This window comes from Thermobia domestica, chromosome 10 (assembly GCF_964235325.1).
Source record: "Thermobia domestica chromosome 10, izTheDome1.hap1.1, whole genome shotgun sequence".
Taxonomy (NCBI): Eukaryota; Metazoa; Arthropoda; class Insecta; order Zygentoma; family Lepismatidae; genus Thermobia; species Thermobia domestica.
Window position 1 is genome coordinate 11,023,743 of NC_137463.1, and position 23,719 is coordinate 11,047,461.

The following is a 23,719-nucleotide window of genomic DNA, read 5'->3' on the forward strand; positions in this document are numbered from 1 at the left end:
AGTGAGAAGAAACGGAAGTACCCCAAGAAAACTCACGGACACGATGTTGTCCACCACAAACTTATCTGGCTGGGAATCGAACTAGGGACCCTACGCAGCAGAGGTAAGTGTTCTACCACTAAGTCACCGTGCCCTCAAATTGTTTTTCTGCATCGTTAAACCTAAAATATTTATCAACTTCTTACATTTTCCATTGTATTTGTAGGATATATTCTCAAGGAGGTAGAAGGAAAGAGGAATTGCTACTCAAATAATGTTAATCACTGTTGTTTCCAATATGCCAGCTGTGAAAGCTCATTCAGCAAATTAAAAACTAATTCTTCGTATTTAAGAGCGCTCATGGGTGAAGACAGACTGCTAGCCTTGCTCTACTAAATTTTAGGAGGGAAACATTTGAAAAGTCTTCGAGGGCATTATAGACAAGTTTTCAAGAGTTAAGGCAAGGAAAATTGCACTGTACTTTGTGTATGTATTAAAAAACTAGAATTATACTTAAAAATTAGATGAAGTTAAACTTCCCTCAATCATTTACACTTTTGGATCTTGTAAAAAGATTGCTGTGAACCGAATAAAATATTCTGAAGAATGATTTTTTTTTTCCATAATGAAGTCTCAGACATAGTAGACAGGAAAAGATAGTATTGCGATAATATGAATGTAGGGATAGGGAAGTAGGGGCGCAATTTCTGCTTACCCTGGGCACTGTTAACCTTACATATGCCTCTGTACGTGTCGATTGCTCTCTGTCGTTAGCAACACAGACACCATATGCTAATTAAGAAACATCTTGCGTCTTTCAAACACAGATAGTGACTTTTTGCTAGCTATTACACAGTTGGCATGACTTACGAAATAATTCTCGTAGCATCTGTAAAACTATTAAACGCATCAATAACTGTTTTCAAGATCCTTCGTGTACTATAGAAATTTTACTACCCGACAACTGTGATGTTATAAATTGCGCAGCCAGATTTTTAGGCTATAAGAAAAGATCTGAAAATAGTGAGCGGGCGCTAAGCATGGCTTTCCGCAACAAAAAGAATTACAATCTCTATATGTGAACCATTGTACTCACATCAGTCATTTTGCTTCATTACTGATAAAATAACATGTATTGGATGGTACCTAATTGTGCTGGCAACCATACATTGTACTTGTATTAGAATCACGAAAGTGGGCCTTAAGGTGTTAAAATCGAAGCATAACACAATATTATTTTTTCGATGTGCTAAATCTGAATTCCACAGGCGTTAGAAAAAGGTAGAATATGAGTAACATAAATTAACTTGAATCCAAAGATATAAAATTCAACAAATAAAAAGAACCTTATAAAGCTGTAGTTGAAGTACGGGTATAATACTCCGCACGAGAACTCTGAACGAAAGTAGTTTTTTTTTCAATAGATAGCTAGAGCGAGGATCTCGGCCAAGTTCCTTAAAGCAGTTAACATGTATAGGTGACGGTGACTTTAACTGTGGCCATCCTATTTTCTACTATTGAAACATGGATATATAATTGTAGAATTCTAAAAGTTACATATCGCATAGTTAGATAGAATCAAACGTCCTCTAGCGGCTAACATCTACCGAGCGAAATTGGACGCATGATCCTTTTCACTGTTACTTGTACACATATACCTCGGCATGTCACTACTTCCATCTTCTCAGTCAATAAATAATAATTCATTTTCTTTTCAGTACCGGTTCATGAGTAGCTTATTCATACTACTAAAGATGCAAAGATATAATAGCATTGCAAATAGAAATAGGGCTATTTTAAATATACGTCATTTGGCCGACCAGTCCTTCATGGGGGCACAGGAGCTCAGTGGTAAAGCTCTTACCTTTGGTCCGTGGGATCCCTGGTTCGATCCCGGCCATGTAAGTTTGTGGTGGACAATATCGTGTTCGTGGGTGGGTTTTCTCGGGGTACTCCCGTTTCCTCCCACTTTCTCATTCCACCAATTCTTGCACCATCATTCACTAATCTTAATCACCCGTCTCCCTTAGCCTAAAAGGACATAATCGTGGCATGTTAAACTGAAATATTTAATTTTCATTTCATTTCAGAATCCTTCACGGGTTCAAAAAGGCATATATGTAAGTTTATTAATTATAACGAACATTTGTTCCTACTAATTTATTTAAGTGTGCAGATATCTTCCACTAAAGATCTTCCAAGAATAATCAGTAACATCTCCGTTTGGTTAATTATTTGAATTTTGAAAATAACGAAAATGTCTAGAAATATTGAGAAATAATAGTATAAATTAATTTCAATTTTTTTTTTTTTTTTTTTTTTTTTTTTTTTTACCTTTGATTACACAAAAGGACTAAATTTTGCACAGCCGTTAGCGTGGACTGTTCGTTTTGTCCTGTGACAAGATGGCGGTCTACTACCACATGGACGCTATCCACTTCACTTGCTGAAAATACGCCTCCGTTCTCTCGGACACTGTCTTCGGGAATCACCGGTAGGACGGCAAAATCAGGAGAACGGGCAAGCTCAAATACAGACGACTGTAAACAAAAACAATTTTAACTTGTATCATTCTTGTTTGAGTTCTAGATGAGAGATCTTTTGAAATATACAAGCTAGACACTCAGAATATTTTTGTTATATTTTTTTCTGTATATAATATTAATAATAAAGTTTATTATTACATTAAGTTAGGACTGGCGTACGCAGAAAGTAGGTTTCGAGTTTTAACCACCTCCCTCAACGAGATACGAAAAATATTTATTTGCCGTATTAAGGCATATATCCAAAAATCCTGAAAAGATATGAAGTTGGGAGCTTGAACTCCTCTCCTTTGAAATTCTGTGTACGCCACTGAACAAAAGAAATAATGACCAAAGCTTCAACACACACTATATTTTAAAATAGAATGTGTTACTGTTTCGGATATCTACCATATCCTTCATCAGACACTATAGAATATAAATGACGATACAGATATATATATAGTACTCCTTATGAAAAAGATTAAATTCTATTGTCTGCTGAAATCTTCAACCAATGCCGTAGGTCCCCGTGTACATTTTCCAACCAATCACGTGCCGCCATTTTTGGTCCTCATAAGGGCCTTTTTCAATTTAATCTTCCTGCCTATGCTATCCAAAATTCTGTGCCATAATTCATTAATAGGTAAGCTCCCTGTCCAGTTCATCAGCTTATATCTTGCTACCTTCTTTATCCAATCTGCTTCTTTCCACTTTGTTATTATCATTCTTTTCTCTATCTCCAATACTTCCGTCTTATCCCACTTAATTTCATGATTAGTCTCCTTAACATGTTTGTATATCACATTGGTATTTTTCTTCCTCCTCACGTCATGTTTATGTTGTTTTATCCTTTTTCTTTCATTCTCTTCCCCGTCTCTCCTACATACAACATATCGCAGTCTCCACACCATACTCTGTAGACGACTCCTTCCTAAACCTACGCCACTGAAGATAGGCCTATTTTATTTACCTTGGAGGATGTTACTTCTGGTTTTCACGAAATTATTTAATCCTCTATCGTGTCTGATTTCGTATGTTGAATAATAAACTGAAGAACAAACAACTAAATCTTATTCAGTACTTCAAATGCACTGCTTAAGTTGGTATGGAATAAAGAAAGCGATTTACCTCTTACTTCACAATTTCCTTATCAGGATCACACAAATCTGAATCTGTGTACAGGGGATCAATTTCAACCCCCATCTGTATCTACAGAGTGAGCTGATTCGAGTAAGGCTAAGCATGCACGGCAACAGGCTCCAACAATTGTCAGTTTGTGTCAGGGACTAATGTTAAGCATCCAGTTGACATACAAAGTTGATGTAGTAGCTTTGAGACCGAGAGTCACAAGTTATCACCATTAACTTAAGTTACAAGTAATACATCCATAAAGGTGGCCGATGAGAATAATTACGATAGCATTAGAATAGGCTCGTGTTGAGGAATAGATAAAGTAAACATAATAGGCTTTACATAGCCTATACATCCATACAGGGTGCCCAGGAAGTCCACATATTCCTAGATGCATTAGAATATCCACCATAAAACAAATATGCAGGGCGTTTTAAAACAATACTGACAACGTTTGGGAGGTGATTCCTGACACCAAGACAAGACAAGAAGTTTAGACCAACCTGGGTGCATAAATGCTTCCTTTCGGAGTTATAGGCTGCCGAAAACATGACAAATTCAACTTTAAAAGTCCATAGCTCTAATACTATGGGACCTACAGAGGTCGAGTCAAGACTTCACTTAGGAAGTTATATGTGCGCTATTCAAAAATACACGCTTCAGAATCCTGTGGTAGAGACGCAACAATTTTTATTGAGGGAGTTTGGCTACGGGCATATAATTTGAAGTACTCACCAACTATCTCTATAAAAATTGTTGCGGAAGTTGGCAGGATTTTGAAACATGGATATTTGAATAGGGCACATACCAGTCTGGACCCGACTATGGTAGGTTCCACAGTATTGGAGCTATGGACTTTTAAAGTTCTTTTTTCATGTTTTTGGCAGCCTATAACTCCGAAAGGAAGCATTTGTGCACCCAGGTTGGTTTATACTTTTCGCCTTTTATCTTGGTGTCAGGAATCACCTTCCAAACGTTGTCGGTGTTGTTTTGAAACACCCTGTATATGTGCAAACATAAATATCAGAAAACGTGGACTGTTACTCTGAAATCAAAATGTTCGCTGCAGTGAAAATCCAGTATAGAGTGATAATCCTGAATAATGATGGACACTAAACAAAACATAAAACATATGATAGCGACATGTGTCTTTCTGCACATTTTGAGATGCTCAACTTGGCCACCTTATTTGGCTGAGCTCTGTAAAATCATAAAAGGCTTGCATACGAACTCTTCCTTGCGTTACATTTCTTAACATGTTTACTGTTATGGAGAAAAACATATTGAATAAGATAATCCAGAACTCTTATACTGCTCCGGAACCAGTTAAACTATGTATATAATTAGGCATACGAGTATTTTTAATGTACAAGCATGAAAGAAATGGATACCCCTTCAGCCCAATTCAGCAGTGTAAACCGTCTTGAATAAGTCTGAAACTCAAATTCCATATTATTATTATTTTCAAAATCCTCAATCTTCGGATCGTCTCTATCCCTTCTCCGGTAATAAACTAAACATGAAAAATTATTAGAATAAATACGGAATTTTCAAGAATGACTTTTTTTCCCTTTCCTTCCATCGTGGGATTTTTAAAAAAAAAAAAAAAAAGAAAAAAAAATTAAATTATAATCATCTTATCATCCGAACAAGGACCATGGTCAAGTGACTAAAAATAACGAGTTGGCAACTCACACATATTGTAATTCAATAAGGAAGCTTATTTCTTATAGGAGCTGTTTCGTTAACAATTCTGGAATATATCAGGTCAATTGTGAATGCGACAAATTATACATTGGCATGACTACGAGCACAAGAAATCAGGATTAAGGAAAACGTGTCAGGAATGCAAAAGATGATGCAGTAGTCTCTGGATTTTTAAAACTCTTAAATATGTTACAACACACAATTAAAGATGTAAAATTCTTATGGTTATTATACATATACATATATATATATATATATATATATATATATATATATATATATATATATATATATATATATATATATATATATATATATAAACATTATTCTCCATGTGCATAAAGAACTGCTGTATAAAACGTATTTCACTGAACAGCAACGCCAGTAGGTTTCAAGTTGTTTTTCTGTTTTGGAAATCCCTTCTGAAACAAATGGACAAGGGTCACTGTTTGGGTTTATCCTCATAAATTCACACAATAATATCCATTATCATTGTTAGTGGCAATGCGTCCTACTTTTTGACTGATATTTATCGCCTTCAGAGGAGAATACCTACTTCCAGATATGAAACACACTTCTTGATTATAATTAATTTCCATGTGATTTACATCATCAAAATAATTTTCATAATATGTGATTTGAACTGAATTTTTTTCTCTTTACAAAAATTGTATACTGGAGCACGAGATTTTACAGATGAACGGAACCTAAAATTATGTTTTAGTGAGGGTGTAGTAGTAGAAGATGCATTGAAAAAAGGCCTAGAGATGTCCTTAAAGAGTATACTATTAATAGTTCTTAAGGCCTGGATAGAAAGTAAAATCAATTTTCTCTAATAGTAAGTATGCATCCAACCACCTCGATAGGTAAATATACAATCGTATTTTATTAGGACTAACAAGCTCGGGTTGAATTTGGGAAAAGGGAATTGAGAAAAACAATAGTACCGCAACTTTATTAGCAAGCTTAGGTTACAGAAAATTTACAATCAAAATTTTCGTATATATATATATATATACACCGGGTGCGTCATTTATAATATCAAACCTTGATGACGGAGAAACCAAACGAGAGAGAGAAGCGAAACTTTGCACGAAGCAACTATACAAAGGGGCACATTGGTAGACGTATTATTTGACATCACCGGATGAACAATGTTGCCAACCCAATATAAAGTTATGATTTTTTAAATGGAACGACCTAAATTGTATTTCATAATTGAATTCAACACTAAAAAGGAAGACTAAAAATATGCCACCCACAGGTCAGTGTTGCAAACTTCTCGAGAAATAACGTTAAATATGTGTCACATTTAAACGCCTTTTGCACACACAGGGAGTGAGGTACATTGGTTTTGCACAGTAATTTAAATATTGGCCAGAACGGATTAAACTGACATCAAGTTTAGATCGGTCCGTTAAACAGTGTTGACATAACAGAAAACACAAAAGTCGAGTTTGGATATGGTGCAATAACTCGAAAAAGGCCATAAGTACATTAAGGTTTAAAATTTATAGGACAATTTGGTATGACATAAGAAGCATTCCCACGTTTATTTGAAGTCGATAAGACAAGTACTTACCGAGATATTCGGAATTTTGTAAAAGCTGACAGCGTTACCAACTACTACAGCGCAAAATTCTCAGCAAAGTTTCGCCTCTCTCTCTCTTTTGGTTTCTCCGTCATTAAGATTTGACATTATAAATGACGCACCCGGTATATATATATATATATATATATATATATATATATATATATATATATATATAGTCACAAAAGAATACAAAATGTAACATTATGAATCGGAAACACTCTATATAAGTAATTAAGAACCTAACAGCAATCGATAATATGCAGGATTTACACCGACATCAAAATAAACAAATTGTACAGAAATTTTCAAACAGAATAGGAGTAAAAGTATGCAATGGATGTAGAAGAGAGGCACAGCAACTACAAACACGAAAGTTCATTGATTTGAAGAAGACGGCAGCTTTCACTGAAACCGTCATCAGTTGGTTGAAGTGGAATTAAACATCCCTTTCAGCACAAAGGCTATCTGAGACATTGATCTACAATTTAGGCGGAATCTGAACCACTGTAGTGTGTTCAAAATTAAATTCTCTTCCATCAGGAATCGAATCCGGAACCTCGCGCAAAAAAGCCGCGTACAGTAGCCAGTAGACCAGAGGGAAGAGCGAAACCGTCATCGGAATATTGATTAACACTTTAACCGAAACATGGGTCTTTGAGACCCAGTGGTAAATTTTAAAACACAATGTTAGCACCCTGGTTGCTCGTGAAAGCTTAAGTTTATTTGGTTGTTCTATTTTATACTTTCATATCCGAGGTATATAAAAAAAACTTAAAGACATTTCAAAGTAAATATAACACAAAATTGACTTATGGGTCTCTGAGACCTTGTGTTTCTCACAACGTATCTGAAACTCTGTACTATAAGCTTCTTTATTGTAATAATAATATGGAACTTGTAAAAAAAGTATTCGTGTTTGTAGTTTTAATAATTAATTTTGAAGACAGAGGAAATAATTAAATCTTCTATCATAGGGTACAATACGTCAGTTTATTAATTAATTATAATCTAGTGTGAACTTTTCCAGTCTTATCTGTATAAATATTGTGATATGATCAAAATTCTTACCCCAGTCAAACAGTAGGATTTAAAACTCCAAGCGGAGTTTTTATCTTCTCGGGCACTTAACAGACCAGCAACACCCATTCCAATAGCACATACAAGCTCTACAAAGATGAAATAATATGGTCTCGTTTAACATATAAGTAAAATGAAGTTATCTGATTTACTTAATATCATGATTTCTGAAATTATCTGACCCAAATTTTCAGCTCTTCCCTGGAATTTTGTTTACAGAGGATAAAAAGTAATAAAAACATCAACGGATTTAAAAGAAACGGACTCACACGGGTACACACGTTGCCAATTGGTACTTGTTACACGTCAAGTGTTAACGCGTACACTTGCCTCCAGGGTAATGCCGAAAACTTGAACTTATAAGGAATTTTCAGGAATTACGACGAATTTAAAGTATGTAAGTAAGTGAGTGAGTGAGTGAGGATGAATGGATGGATAGATAGGATGGAAGGATGGATTAATTGGTTGGATGGGATGGATGAATGGAATGGAAGGATGGATGGATGGATGGATGGGATGGATGGAAGGATGGATGGATGGATGGAAGGATGGATGAATGGATGGATGGGATGGAAGGATGAGTGGATGGATGGGATGGGATGGGATGGAAGGATGGATTGGATGGATGGATGGGATGGATGGTTGGTTGGATAAATAAATAAATACTTTAAAAGGCAAACACATGAATATTTTAAAGCAATTTAGTTTTCCTTAAAATTGTAGATTACTATGTACTTTCTAAATACTACGAGTATTTTGAAAAGTTTATCCCAATACGAATTTATTTTATTCTTATTAATAGCGAGGGGCGTCCAACAAGTTATCTACCTAGACAAAAAGGGAGGGACGGAGCATAAAGGCGCGTGGAGAACCCCGTTGCACAATATTAGGTCAGTCGGAGCCACGCAGTGGCCTTGAGCAGAGAGTTTGTGTTATGGCACGTAGCGAATATTTGTGTGACGCCGCGAACAATGGATTTGTAGAAGTTGGAGCAGCGCTTGGTTATCAAGTTTGTGAAGGGAAGAGAACAAAGGAGATCCAGGAGCGACTCGTGAAAGTGTACCGGATGCAGCATCGTCAGAATTCCAGGTTAAACACCGGTCAAAGCAATTCAAATGGGGACAGGAGTCCATTGAGGACGATCCCCGCTCCGGGAAATCCGTGGATGAACACACGACGGATATGTGCTGCAAAGTTGACGACATACTCCTGCAGGATCGCGGTATGAAGATCGCCGAGATTGCAGCAGCATGTGGCATATCCAAAGGATCCATCCTGACACTTCTGCATGACAGCTTAGGCATGTCAAAGGTCTATGCTCGTTGGATCCCTAGAACGCTCCCGCCTGCACAGAAGCAGTGCCGGATGAAGCTGTCCAAAAATTTGTTGGGCTTCTTCGAAAAGGACCAGGACAAATTCCTGGCTGCGGTTTCCAAGCGTTGAACCATCCTCCCTACAGCCCAGACATGGTCCCTAGTGACTATTTCCTCTTTCGAGACCTGATGAGAAACACCTACGGGGACAACGTTTTTCGCCGGACAACAAGGTCCACCAGGCTCTTTCCCAGTGGTTTGCAAGCCATAACAAAGACTATTTTTTTTTCTGGGATTTCTTCGCTGACCACAAAGTGGCGAAGGTGCATAGACCTCCATGGGGACTACATCGAAAAGCAGTGATGACCAGGTGAGCCTACCTGCATTCCTTCCATTCTAGGTAGATAACTTATTGGACACCCCTCATATCATACATATTCTTAGCTAACTACTGTGTAAATTTTCATAGTTCAAAAAGTTAACAAAGTTTTTCTATTTAATAAAAACAATGTAAACTTCGTTTATAAAGAAGAAAGGATGAAAGGCAACGTTGTTTATTTAAATTATTTAAATAGTAAAACTAATCGTTTCACTGAAAGCTCTGATATTAGAGTGTTCACCCGGCAAACGAAAGATCGGATTGCCAGTTCAGCAAACAGTTTTTTTTTCTGTGCTTTTCGTACTCAGCTGATTAGTGATATGTAAGTGCTGCCTCTTCTGAGAAACTCCTATTCTTCGTCTTTCATAATTAAACAAGTAAAAATTCTCAGTCATATACAAAATCTCAGAAAGGTGACAAATATGTAAATTAATACTGCATTACTTACTTTTCTCTTTGATAAACTGATACAATATTTGTCCCAAATCCTTACTACTTATCAAATCTACTGCTGCACCTGGTGCATGTGGTATAAGCAAACACGAATATCTATTAGCTGAAAAAAAAAAAAAAAGGTAAGAAGCTTTACTTTATTTATGAACTAAACATTGTATAAGAATTGCTTAGTAGTATCTAATGTATCTGTACAAAAGGAAGGCTGCTATTTCCAAACTACTACTGAATACAGAATTACAAACAAAATAATTTTATTAACAAAGCAACATCTGTTTGCAGTGAATAAGAAAGTGGACAAAACACGGGAAGGACTCTAATAGAGGCTAAAAACCATCCCGTTGAATATCCGTCTCTGTATCATTGGAGGCAGAATGCACGGAACACATTTTTAACATTTCAAGTATTCACTTGGTACATTCCAACATCGAAAAATTATATTTTGTAACTCTTTATAGTTGAAATTCTGCGGATTCTACCATCTCGTACATCACGATAAACATTAAAAAAAACTCTGTTATAGCGTGCTTTACTGACGAACATAGTTCCTGCTAACGGTAACTGCACTCAAAGGACTATCAATAACATATGCATTACAACGTTATTAGATTTATATTTTTGACTTGTTACACTTACTAGCCTACTGTTCGAATCACTAAATTGTTACCTGTATTTATTAAATATCTTAAAATTCAAGCACATTTAATGTTTGAAGCAACTAACTTTTATTCTTCTTATTTCAGGAATAAATTATTCTGTTACCATAGCAACAACAGACAAATACCTCAGACAAATACCTATCTCCTTTTCAACAATTGACATTACATGATTATCTATATATAATCAACATATATTCTACATTTTTCTTCGTCTTCTTATCAACAAATTGTGCACTTTTAAGCGCCGTTGCCCAAAATAACTACAAGAAAATGGAAGTAAGTTACCGAACATATATACAATCTCGTTGTAGCATGACGAGGATATACAAAAACCTGTTTCCCGGTACGTGTCTCAATGTCACGTGTATGTAAAACAGACCAAGATATGTATTTCACAGGTACTACTCTCTGAACGTGCCTTGTATTTCAGTTAACCAAACTCCTTTACTCTAGTATTTTACTAGAAAGAAATCTGAAGAATGAGGATGTGAAATCACCCTTTTAGTTTTTAACTTACGGTCTATGATTTCTAAGCTGAGAGGAACTGCAAAAGGCTTCGTTCGAAAGTCATTCAACCATCTCCTGCTTTGCTCGTCTTGATTAATAAATTCTGGAGACTTACCCTGTAGGGAAACAAAAGTTGGTTATAGTTCAAAAAGATTAATCACTGATATACAGATATAGAGAAGCGGCTATATATAAAAAAGTCTGTATAAAAACTGCATAATATCCTGCTACATATAACTGCAACAATAAGGAAGTCGATAGGTTTGAATTTAGCTTAGGTCGCAATGACCATCATAATTTCCTATTGGTTTGTTACACAAATAAACATGGTCTATTTGAATTGTTGCATTAACAATGGTGCTTATAAGCTGGATTTACAGTCCATTTGATACAATTTGTCCTTTGTGACAGTTGCTTTCCTCTGTTTTTACTTCCTGCACGTGGTATAACAATCAGGCAAGAACTGTTTCTATGGCAACAGCACGTTCAGCCAATTATAGTGGCTCGTTTCTTTTGTTCCGTAATAGTAATAGTTCCACCCTTTCCGCACGTTGCCAATTTGAATATAAACAAATGTACATTGTTTTAGTCGAATGTCAACTCGAGTAGTGGACCTGGTGGATATTGAAAGCATTCTTTTTAGTTCTCTTTTGTGTCATTTAATTTTATAAAAATGAGATTTACTTGCAGTGAATAATTTTGTGCTTCATACCTGACACAAACGCTTGTAACACAGCATTGAGCCCAACGTGTGCAGCAGCGAGCCGTCAGAAGGGGGCAAGAAGTATCGATTGCAATATAGGGTGCGACATGAGGTTTTTTTTTTTGGGGGGGGGAGGGTGAAAGGGGACAATTTTTCACTGAAAATTATACAACTGAATTTTAATTATATGTCATAATGATGCTTTCAGACCGAAAAAACAGTTCCAAAATTGACTAAAGATTAGTCTTGGTACAACCAACTCAATCTCCTCCACTACTTTTATTTTTTTTGGGGGGGGGGAGGGGAGTGTGCCAAAGTACTTGTCAGGAGTGATCACCTCTGTGCACTAATGTTAGATTTGATGCAGAACCTACGTGACCTACAATATTCTCAAAAATGTTTATTCTATTTTGATTTGCAACAAGAATCTGTCTTTTCACAATAGAGTGATCTAAGAAGGCGCTGTTATCTCATTCTGATGGTTCACAGATCGGCGTCCGAAACATAGGCAATTTTATTGTTATAAACGTTTGGATAAAAATATTTGAAACAGGTTAGTGCTTCAGAACGTTATGAATTTACAGCGATGAGAGATGATTAACGTAAACATAGAATGGGTGGGGTGGGGAGAGAGAGAAGAGCAGTGACTCAGTGCGAGGCTTCCCCTGTTTCCTCCCACTTTCTTCATCCCATTATTTCATTTATTATCATCTCAGTTTTCCTTTACCTCGGTACATAATCGTGAGAAGTTATACTAAAATAATAATAATAAGAAGAAAAAAATGAGTTTCATTTCACGGTGTGAAACTACGGTAGGCTTCCAAACTATGCGAATTCAATACTCAAATTTTAGTAGTGCTTCTGTCACTGCTAGCTGTAATGAAGGAAAAAGATCAAAGAAAGAACTTGTTTCTCGAACGCTGAATCCATATCAAAATGCCATTACTTGCTATCTCTTACTGCTTTTGCTCTATGGAATTAACATTAATACCGAATGTGATAATTGATGTCCATCACTTTCGGCTGCAATAAAAAGAATAAAATCAGAAGTGAAACATATTCTTCGTACTGAATCCATACGAGAAAACTGCTTATGGCTAATTCTTATAAGTTTTTATCCACTACACGATCAGTGTTATAACCGAAAAATCGTAGATCTTCACCACTTCCGGTTTCAACAGATAGATAAGAGTAGAGACAACGATCATTCTTGGGGAACTGAATCTGTACCAAAAACAATTTTTTTTATAACCCTTACCGTTTTTGTTCTATAGAAATAAGAACTGAAACTGGAAGTATTAGTGAAGTCCAACTACTTCTGGTTTTTTTAGTGTGTTGACGATGGTTATGGTACGTTCTCTTGACATACTGAATAGATATTTGGAAGCTGCTTGTTGCTATCTATTACCGTTTATTTTTTTTCTTTGACGATAAACGTTGAAATTGGAAATTGTTAATTTAAACTATTTTCAGTCTGAATATAGTGTTAATGGAAGAGATGGGACCTATTCTTGAGACGCAGAATCGATTGAAAACAACAGCTTCATTGTATCTCTCACTGTTTTTGTTCTATGGGAATCAGTATTGAAACCGGAAGTAACTTTCAATACATTTTCGGTTTCGGTTTCGGTGTAGTATTGCAAGTGGTGATGATATGCACTTTTGAGACGCTAAATTGATGAAAAAAAAAAAAAAAAAAAAAAAAACCTGCTTGTCGCTGTTTGTTACTGGCATTGTTGTATGGTGATAAACTTTGAAAGCAGAAATTATTAATTTCTATTACTTCCGTTTTCAATAGGGTTAACGGAGGCATGGAAACTATCCTTGAGACGCTGAATCAATTACAGAAAACGCTTCTCCATATCTTTTACCGTTTTCGCTCTATGGAAATCGTATTGAAACAGAAAGTGCTAGTAAATTTCAACCATTTTAACCCACAAACGCTCCTTGTACCACCAGTGACCCACTTTATTTTTCACTACATTACATGGGCTATATCATTCAGTTAGCCAAACCCCCGTTGTTCCACTTCAGGCACACTACCCGTTCTCTTGTACGAATTTAGTTCAGTTTTCTTCTCAGGTTTTCGATGTAACACGGTATTGTTCAGGCAGTTGCTAACGAATAAAACTGGTCTTGGGCGTTTGTGGGTTAAGTTTTGGTAGCATGCACAGGTAGTGATGGTATGTTGTCTTGAGACGCTGAACCGATTAAACAAAAAAGAAAGAAAAAATCTTGTCATTATGGTACCGTTTTTGTTGTATGGCGATAAACGTGGAAACCGAAAATAATTGATCTCCACCATTTCTGGTTTGAATAGAGGGTTACACTAGAACATGGAACCTTTCCTTGGGACCCTGAATAGACTGCGAAAAACCGATTATCGATATCTTTTACCGTTTCTGCTCTATGGAAAGTAGTACTAAAACCAAAAGCACTCAGGCTAATAAATTCCAACCACTTCCGGTTTTGGTGAATGTTGTGGTTGGTGATATGTTCTTTTGAGACACTGAATCAATAGCTAAAATCCGTTTGTCGCAATTTATTACCGTTTTCATTATATGCGATCAACGTTAAAACTGGAAATGGGTCGATTTCTACCACTTCCGGTTTGAACAGAGGGTTAACGGTGGAGATGGGACCTATTCTTCGAACGGAGAATCGATTGCAAGAAACGATTCTCGATATCTTTACTGGTTTTACTCTACGGAAATCAGTATTGAAACCGGAAGTATTAGTAAATTTCAACCACTTCCGGTTTCAGTAGTGTTACAGGTGGTGATACGTTCTCTTGAGACGCTGAACTACCTGCAGAAAACAGTTTGTCGCCATCTTGTTTCGTTTTTGTTGTACGTATTACAGGACCTCCAAAGACCTATATTTCATTTAAGAACAATATTCTGCAAGGAGAGTGTTGTAGCTTGCGCACGTAATTACTTCCACCGAATTAAAGTCACCAAGGTAAACACATTTCATTTCTATCTTCTAAATACAAATTTACTCTTTTTGGTTAGCTTATACTTTAGACCCGAACACACACAACTGAAATCACATAATAAATGTCAAGTTCGACAAGTGATACTGAAAATAATATTAAAACTCATCAGCGTATGATGACGTTTACGCTGATTTCTCGAACACTAAACATATATGAATTAACTAAACAAATTGACTCTTGTGACCATCACAGATAATTTTTAGACAAGTAATATCATTATTTAAAATACAAAATTAAAAAAAAGTAGGAAAAATGTATTCCTGTTTTTTTTTATTTATTTATTTATTTATTTATTTTTAACTTTTGCCAAATACAAGATTATCTTATTCGGTCACATAGAAAAGAAACAAGTAAAACTACAAATTGCATAATGAAAAACCTGAAAGCTTATTTAAGTACTCACACCTGGTGTGGAAAGTTGGACCGTAAACGCTGAGTGCGTTAGAGTAAAGCACTGAATGAAAGACTGTGCAGAAACACCTGTGAAATAAATAAGAGAAATCTTTTAAGATTTCCATATACATATTTTGTAGTCCCTACTAATGCATTTCTACATATGACATACACATACACACACATATTACGTTATTAGTAACCCTACACTTGTAAACATAAAATATAGCTCTATTACTTCCTATTTAATTCTGCCTGCTGCAGAAACTTTGTTCCTTATAAACATTTCTTTCCATGCAGTGTTGAATTTTACCTGTAAATTTTGCAAAATGTGGTGTGGCAAACTTGACCAGCACCTACATTTAAAATATGTAATAAATTAACGCTGTGTCAGACAAACAATATAACTTTATGTTGGGTTGGCAACATTGTTAATCTGATTGTATTGCAGAGTACGTCATGTCTGCCTCTCGATATTTGCATGGTACAAAATTTCAGCATTTTGTATATATTAGTTTAAAAGTTACTAGGATGTATGATAAATGATCCACCCTGTATATTCAATTCCTATGAATAATTTCACCTATAAGTTTTCTGTACGATGGTATTAAAATACATTACTTGGGAAACTTTAAATCTTTAGATATAATAGATTACTCAAAATAAATACATCACTTCCTAACAGGGTTCGCAATTATATTTTTAAGTAGAGGAAGACATACAGAAAAGTAATTAAAACAGCTAAATTACTATCTAATAGTTCCACTGTGCTCAAATCTACTAATAAAGCTAAAACTATGTGGAAAATCTTAAATGTTGGAATAACCAAGAAAAAGAGCGATTTTGAGTACAGACGTGTTCAAATTATTAGACTCAACATTCAGTTTCTCAATATTTTACTGTTCTTACAATATTACATCAGCAAACGTGTTTGAACTTGGTCCAAATTACTGCTCTCTAACTCTGTTCTATTTTCTTGTGGTCATGACACATGCTTTTCAATATCAATAAAACAAATGCGTACGTGATATTCAAATTTAAATACTATACAGTGTGCGTATCTGAATTCGAAACAAAAAATGAAATGGGAAACTTACAAGAAAACGATCTCTCACACAAAGATTAATATTTCGTATGAAATCCGTTATTCTTTATTAAGTCTTTTATCCTTTGTGGCATACTATGTATGAGCTTAGCACATTCTGACTTCAATTCAGCATCATAATACCACAAATTGCTGATCACCTCGATCAATTGGTGCTTCGTCGTAATATGCTTCTTCTTTAGCTTTTCCTTTATGAAGCTCTAAGGCTTTTCAATCGGATTTATACGAAAACTATTGTCCGGCCACGGAAGAACACTAATTTTGTTGTTCTCGAAGAATTGTGTTATAGTTTTGCCCCGGTGACATGGGGCTTCATCATGCACAAAGATGAAATGTGCATCATGCTTGATTGTTCCCTCTTTTATATACAGTTTTCCAGGCCCAAAGACAGACAGACATACCCCGACCATGACTGAAATAGGATGCTTCACGGTTTGTTGGAGGCATTCCAACTTGAATTCCTTCGCAGGTCAACGTCGCACATGTTGTGAACATTCATCAGACACAAAGATACATGATTCATCACTGAAACACGCTATTCTCCAATCATCAGCAGTTCAATGTTCTAAGCCTCGTTCCCATTCGAGGCGGTTCTTTGACATGATTGGAATAACTTTGCTATCTTGGCCTGAGTGTTTTATTCCTTCAGCACAAAAAATCCTTCGAATATTTTCAGGCGAAATATCTACACCATACTCAGCCATTTTTATGATTAAGTCTCTAGAAGTTGTGCTTGTATTTCCCAGAGCCAATCTTTTTAATTTTCTGATACCTCTTAGTGATAGGTTTGGTTTTCACCCACACTTCCACACCCTATTTTGCTGATACATTTACTTTTACCTCATTGCAACGGAGATTTTACTCACAGATTTTTATTCTATCCCAACTCTACTAGCAATTTGTTTTGTATATCTTCCTTCCGCCAGAAGTGTTTCCACTTTACGCGGAGTAAGGTCTCTGACTTTTCCCATTGTGCTGCGATTACAGGACTTCACAGAATAAAATATTAATACACAAAACACGTCACGATCACTTTAAACTGGCCCATTCGAACTGCTGAACGCTTTGAATGTCGTAACTGCTTAGGACTGCAACCACAATACTTCAGTTTGTAACTTTTTGATAGAAACCACAATAGCTGTCTACAACTGAAATACCACTTTCAAAACTCCCTCCCCTCCACTAATGCCATCTGCTGTTCAACGGTGATATCACCACTTCAACTGTACAGTAAACAGATGAAGGATGATCCTATGTCGGTGGTTTAGCCATTAAATAACATGATCTAGAACTCCGAAATTAGGACTGCAACATCAACTTTGCATTTTGATTTTCCGAGCGTGAGTCTAATTTGAACACATCTGTATGTTAAAGTTGGCGATGAATTTATTAAAAATCCTACACAGAAATGAAATTAAATGAAATCTCTGAGTTTTACGTCCCACGGTTATGCCGGTGAGGCTAAAGGAGGCGGTGATTATGAGAAATGAATGAAATGGTGGAATGAAGAGAGTGGGAGGAAACGGGAGAATCCCGAGGAAACTCACGCACACGGTGTTTGACCACCACAAAGTTCACTTGGCGGAATCAGGGTTTGAACCCGGAACCCCATGCACCAGAGGTGAACGCTCTACCACTGAGCCACCGAGGCCAAAAAACTAAACGGATTGCAGATGTCTTCAATAATTATTATTTTCTAGATAGTGTGCCATTACCTAACACTACACAAGCGAGTCGTGATGATTCGACGAATATTTCAATACGCTCACATACTTTCTGTTTAATTCCAGCGACAGTAGAGGAATTATGGAAAATATTGAGTAGGATATCAAATTCGTGATTTTCAGATTTTGATGAAGTTCCGGTGACTGTTATTAAATCTTACTTTTCTTTGATTGTAGATCATCTCTGTTATTTACTAAACCTACCACTTGAAACGATATTTTCCATCAATGTTAAAAGTGGCAAAAGTAACTCCTCTCCATAAAAAGGGCAATATGTACGATATAAGAAATTATCGTCCAGTCTCCATTCTCTCCACGTTTTCAAAAACTTTTGAATAAGTGATGAAGTCAAGACTCTGCAATTTTTTGAAGTCATGTAACTTACTATCACCATCACAACATGGCTTCCAAAATAAAAAAAGTATTGAAACTGCCTTGTTTGATTGCATGCCCAATATAGCTCTTGAATTAAAATAACAGTATGTTGTTGGCCTTTTCATTGACTTATCCAAAGCTTTCGATACAATTGATTATGCTATTCTTTTAAGTAAGTTGTATGCTTATGATATGAGAGGTGTAGCTCACAACTGGTTTCTCTCTTATTTATCCGGTAGACAACAAGCAGTACAAATATCAAAATTAATTGCAGATGGGTTTCAAACAACTTGTTCGTCTTTATCAGCTGTAATTAGAGGTGTTCCTCAAGGTTCCATTTTGGGTCCTATTCTCTTTTTGATATATATAAATGACATGTTAGAAAATATGTATCCTGCAAAATGTATTCTACATGCTGATGACATCAGCATGATTATATCAGGAAAATCAATAGAAGAAGTTGAGAAAAAATCTGCTATTTTCACGGACAAATTTTTACAGCGAACAGATTAATTATAAATCATGATAAATCAATTCTGTTACACTTTCATTTTCCAGGGAAACCGCGTATATCACCTAGAATAAAAGTATCTTCTCACTTACTCCAATATTCTTGTACGACAAAGTTTTAGGTCTAATCATAAGTGACGTTCTTTCATGGTCCGCTCATATCTTCACTTTAAACAAGAAGCTAAGTAGCGTGTGTTTTGCCTTATACAAACTTCAAGGTACTGTGTCGAGAGAAGCACTTCTTAGCTATTACTACGTAAAGTTTAATTCATTAATTAGCTTCGGCATAATACACTGGGGAACTGCTGAAAATAGTTTAGGTACTTTTCGATTGCAAAAGAAAGCAATTAGAATCATTTTTGGATTACTTACAAAATCGACATGTAAAAAGGTTTCCGTAGAAGCAAAAATTTTAACACTTCCCAGCTATACATTTATAAATCTATTCTTTTTATTGTAAAAAACAGGCATCTCTTTAACAAAAATAGCCATAATACAAGATAATGTAGTGACATTTTTGTGATCAGGGTTTGAAAAAACCCAGGTTTTTCTAAAAAAAAAAAACACCTGGGCCCTTATGGGTTTTTCGGGTTTACTTGTTTTTTATCCGAAATATTTCAATGTCTTTGGGGTAAAAGTGTTAAAATGTGATTTATATTTCAAGAATGTCATTGTCACAACTTGCAACAATTTTCTAATCACTTGTTTTGAAAAATGGCCACCATTTCGAAATTTTGCATTGGAAAATGAAAATGAAATGAAATTTTTAAGTTTCACGTCCCACGGTTGTGCCGGTTAGGCTAAAGGAGACGGTGACGATGAGAGATGAATGAAATGGTGGAATGAAGAAAGTGGGAGGAAACGGGAGAACCCCGAGAAAACCCACGCACAGGTGTTTGTCCACCACAAAGTTCACTTGGCGGGAGCAGGGTTTGAACCCACGACCCCAAGCACCAGAGGTTAACGCTCTACCACTGAGCCAATGCGGTCCCATTTTGCATTGGACCGTCAAGAAAATCTGTACAGCAAACTTAGAAAGTTTCGTGCTTCTACCCTTAAAATTTCAACTTAAATATCCGAAAATTCCACTCTGTAGCGTGGATACCCGCTACTTTGAAAAATTACCGCCATTTTGAAATTTTACGTTGGATCGCCGCCAAAATATACACAGCTAATTTAGAGTGTCTCGTACTTCTACTCTGAAAATTTCGACTTGAAAGGTTGAAAGTTGAGCTTTGTAGCGTGGATACCTGCTATTTTGAAGAAAGAAAGAAAGAAAAAAAAATGGACGCCATTTCGAAATTTTACGATGGTATGCCGCCGAAATCTATACAGAATATTTAGAGTGTCTCGTGCTTGTACCCTGAAAATTTAAACTTAAAAGACCGAAAGTTGTACCCTATAGTGTGTGTAGTACAGGCAGATAACGAACAAATATAGATCGAGTTATCCTAAGTGGCAGTTATTTCTTTATTATTATATTTTTATAGGGGTACACTGGAAGTGTTAAAATTTTTAAAAAAGTAAGCATCATATCCTGAGTTATACATTCCAACACAACAAAGTTGTATACAGGGGTTGTATATCTCTTGGGCGTTTGTTTTATGGCCAAATGATAATGAAAAACGGATAACCATTTCTCCAGGCTAAGGTGAATCTTTATTGTTTGAAGTGTTTTGCCCACTTCGTCACATATCACTCACTCACTCACATTTAGAGATGCAAGAACTCGGAAAAAACCGGCTGTTTTGAAAAAAAAAAACCTCGTTTTTTTTCTGTTTCGCTTTTTAGCTTGGGAAATTTTGGGCTTTTCTTAAAATTTTGCTTTAAATTGATAAAGCAGACTTTGTTTCGCTTCTCTACAGCACAAAATCTCATTTAATTAGTGGTTGATGTAAGTAATAATATAAAACCTAAAATAAACCATGAATTTCGAAAAGATGTTTTTAAAATTCTTAACATATTTACATTATGAATTCCTAAGGATTAACCAATAGATGTAATAATTTTCTCTTATACACAAAAGTAAATACTTTTATTTTTTTAAAAACTATACACAAATAACTAGCAAAATTGTATGTAGTATTTTTACTTCAAAATATCACACACCCTCTTTTTGAAACAAAACAAATCATGAGAGAAATGCATTTATATGATAATCTTAAAGTTTGCACATCAAGAACTTGGTTTCGGGTGGTTCTGCACATTCTTGAAACTTTTAAGTTTTAACTTTCAATGTCATATACATTGTATGGACATTTCGAACAAATTTTTCATTCATTGATCACATACCTAATAATCTGTTACCACCTATCAGGTGGTTCGGGTCTGCAAAATCGGTAATATTCCGAATCCTATAATGCACTGACTGTTCCTTAAGCTTGTTTAGAATCGGGCAAGTACCGAATTTTCTGTTCATAGATCATATGCGTAATGGACCGTTCATCTGATCGTGTGGTTTCCTAGGCTTATAATCACCATCACGGTTTACCCAGTCCTGAAGATTTCTGAATTTTTAACGGCAGGAACTCAACTTTTTTTTTTTTAACTATGGAATACATTTAAGAAGAGTGGAAAGAATCAATCACTGTTTCAATTCACAAGAAAGGCGACAAAACTTACTGTAATAAGTAGAGAAGCATTTCTCTTAAAATTATAATAACAAAATTGATTCCATACGCAGATGAAATTATTGGAGATTATCAGTGTGGATTTAGGGAAATTGATCAACTATCGACCAGATATTTACTATTCGATAAATACTCGAAAAGAAATGGGAATATATTACCCAGTACATCAGCTGTTTATTGATTTTAAAAAGGCTTACGACTCGGATAGGAGGGAAGTATTGTACGATTCTTACAGAATTAGGAATAACGAAAAAGCTAGTTAGATTAATTAAAATGTGTTTAAATGAATCCCAGGCTAAAGTCCGAGTAGAAAAATTCTTGTCCATGAGCTTCAACGTCGAGAATGGTCTGAGACAAGGAGATGGTTATCGTCATTATTATTCAGCATTGTTCCGGAGTACGCTATAAGGAAAATTAAGGATAGCAACCAGGCCCTAGAGCTGAATGGTATTCACCAGGTTATGGCGTATGCTTATGATGTAAATTTAACAGGAGATGATAGGAGAGCAATGCAAAGAAATGCATAGGCCTTACTAAACACTTGCAGTGACATTGGTTTAGAAGTAAATGCAGAGAAAACTAAATACATGGAAGTTCACCGGGATCGTAATACGGCAAATTGTGGATGCGTTAAAATATCAAAATATACTTTCGACAAAGTGGATTCTTTCAAATATCTAGGATCAATATTACCAGACTAAAATCATATCCACTAAGAAATTAAATGTCAACTGAAGTCAGGAAATTCGTGTTATATTTTATCATCGCGAATTCTGTCGAGGAATTTAAAGCTTAAAATATATAAAACGATAATCATACCTGTTGTTCTGTATGGTTGTGAAACATGGTCGCTTGCGATGAGGGAAGAACGCAGACTGAAAGTATTTGAAAATAAAATCCTGAGACGAATATTCGGACCCAAGAGGAACGGGAATGGGGGAAACTTCATAACGAAGAACTGCATAATTTATATGGTTTACTAAACATCGTTACGGTCATGAAGTCTAGGAGGCTCAGGTGGGCAGGTCATGCAGTCAGAATGGAAGAAGGTAGGAACGCTTTCAAAGTTTTAAGTGGAAGTCCAATCGGAAAACGTCCATTAGGAAAACCTAGGGGAGGACAATATTAAGATGGATCTCGCAGAAACAGGAATACAAAGTAAAAACTGGATCCAGTTGGCTAAGGACAGAAGTCAGTGGAGAGCTTTTGTGAACGCGGCATTGAAACTTCGGATTCCATAAGCTATAGAGAGAGAATATATATTTAAGTTAAGCACAACAGCACAACAACCATGAGTCAGTGGTTAGTTTTTCCACTTCTATCGGGAAGTCTGGGATTCAACCCCGAATTGGACCATTTTGACAAAAAAATTTCTTAATTCCATCTGTGAATATAGAGATAGCGCGTGTACTGTAAATCCTGGCCGACTTCCTTTATAGTTTTTAAATCGTTGTTATTACTAATTACCAGCAGTGACGGATTTGCGAAGGGGATTAGGGTGGAGATGTCTTACAGATTGAAGCCTCTGCCCTGAAATTACGGAATTTCTAAAACAATCGAAATATTTGTTATGCCTTTACTCAAACTTCAAGCTCTCCTCAAATAAAAATTATGAAATTTTAGAAAAACCAAGCATTAAGCTCCTCCCAAAATACTTTTCTGAACCTGCTACTGATTATTTCTATAAAACTATATTCAAGGTTGTATCCGGAAGATTATTGCTAAACCACTGCACAGCTACAGTATAACAAAAATGTGGAAGTACGCTTTGACAGATATACTGACAAACATACGCTCTGACGGATATATTGAAAAACAAAAGTTTAACTTATGTTTAGAAGCTACAGTAGGCCTACTAATCTCTAGGAAATGAAACACGGATGACTAAAAAGAAATGATGTAGAAAAGAAAAAAATGTCGATAACTCAAAAGTTAAAACAAAGCTAAATATCTTCTA

General features: G+C 35.8%; 1 protein-coding gene across 2 annotated transcripts in view; it reads right to left on the minus strand.

Moving 5' to 3' along the window:
* Nucleotides 1-23,719, minus strand: part of LOC145662280 (glutamine amidotransferase-like class 1 domain-containing protein 1) — a 34,952-nt gene that overhangs the window by 8,857 nt on the left and 2,376 nt on the right. For both annotated transcript variants that reach the window (XM_081727677.1, XM_081727675.1), the window contains exons 2-6: nt 15,429-15,505; nt 11,335-11,440; nt 10,154-10,261; nt 8,005-8,102; nt 2,314-2,519 (exon numbers count right to left, since the gene is read on the minus strand). In XM_081727677.1, the coding sequence (XP_081583803.1) occupies nt 2,314-2,519; nt 8,005-8,102; nt 10,154-10,261; nt 11,335-11,440; nt 15,429-15,505 (595 nt within the window). The remainder of the gene's footprint in view (nt 1-2,313; nt 2,520-8,004; nt 8,103-10,153; nt 10,262-11,334; nt 11,441-15,428; nt 15,506-23,719) is intronic.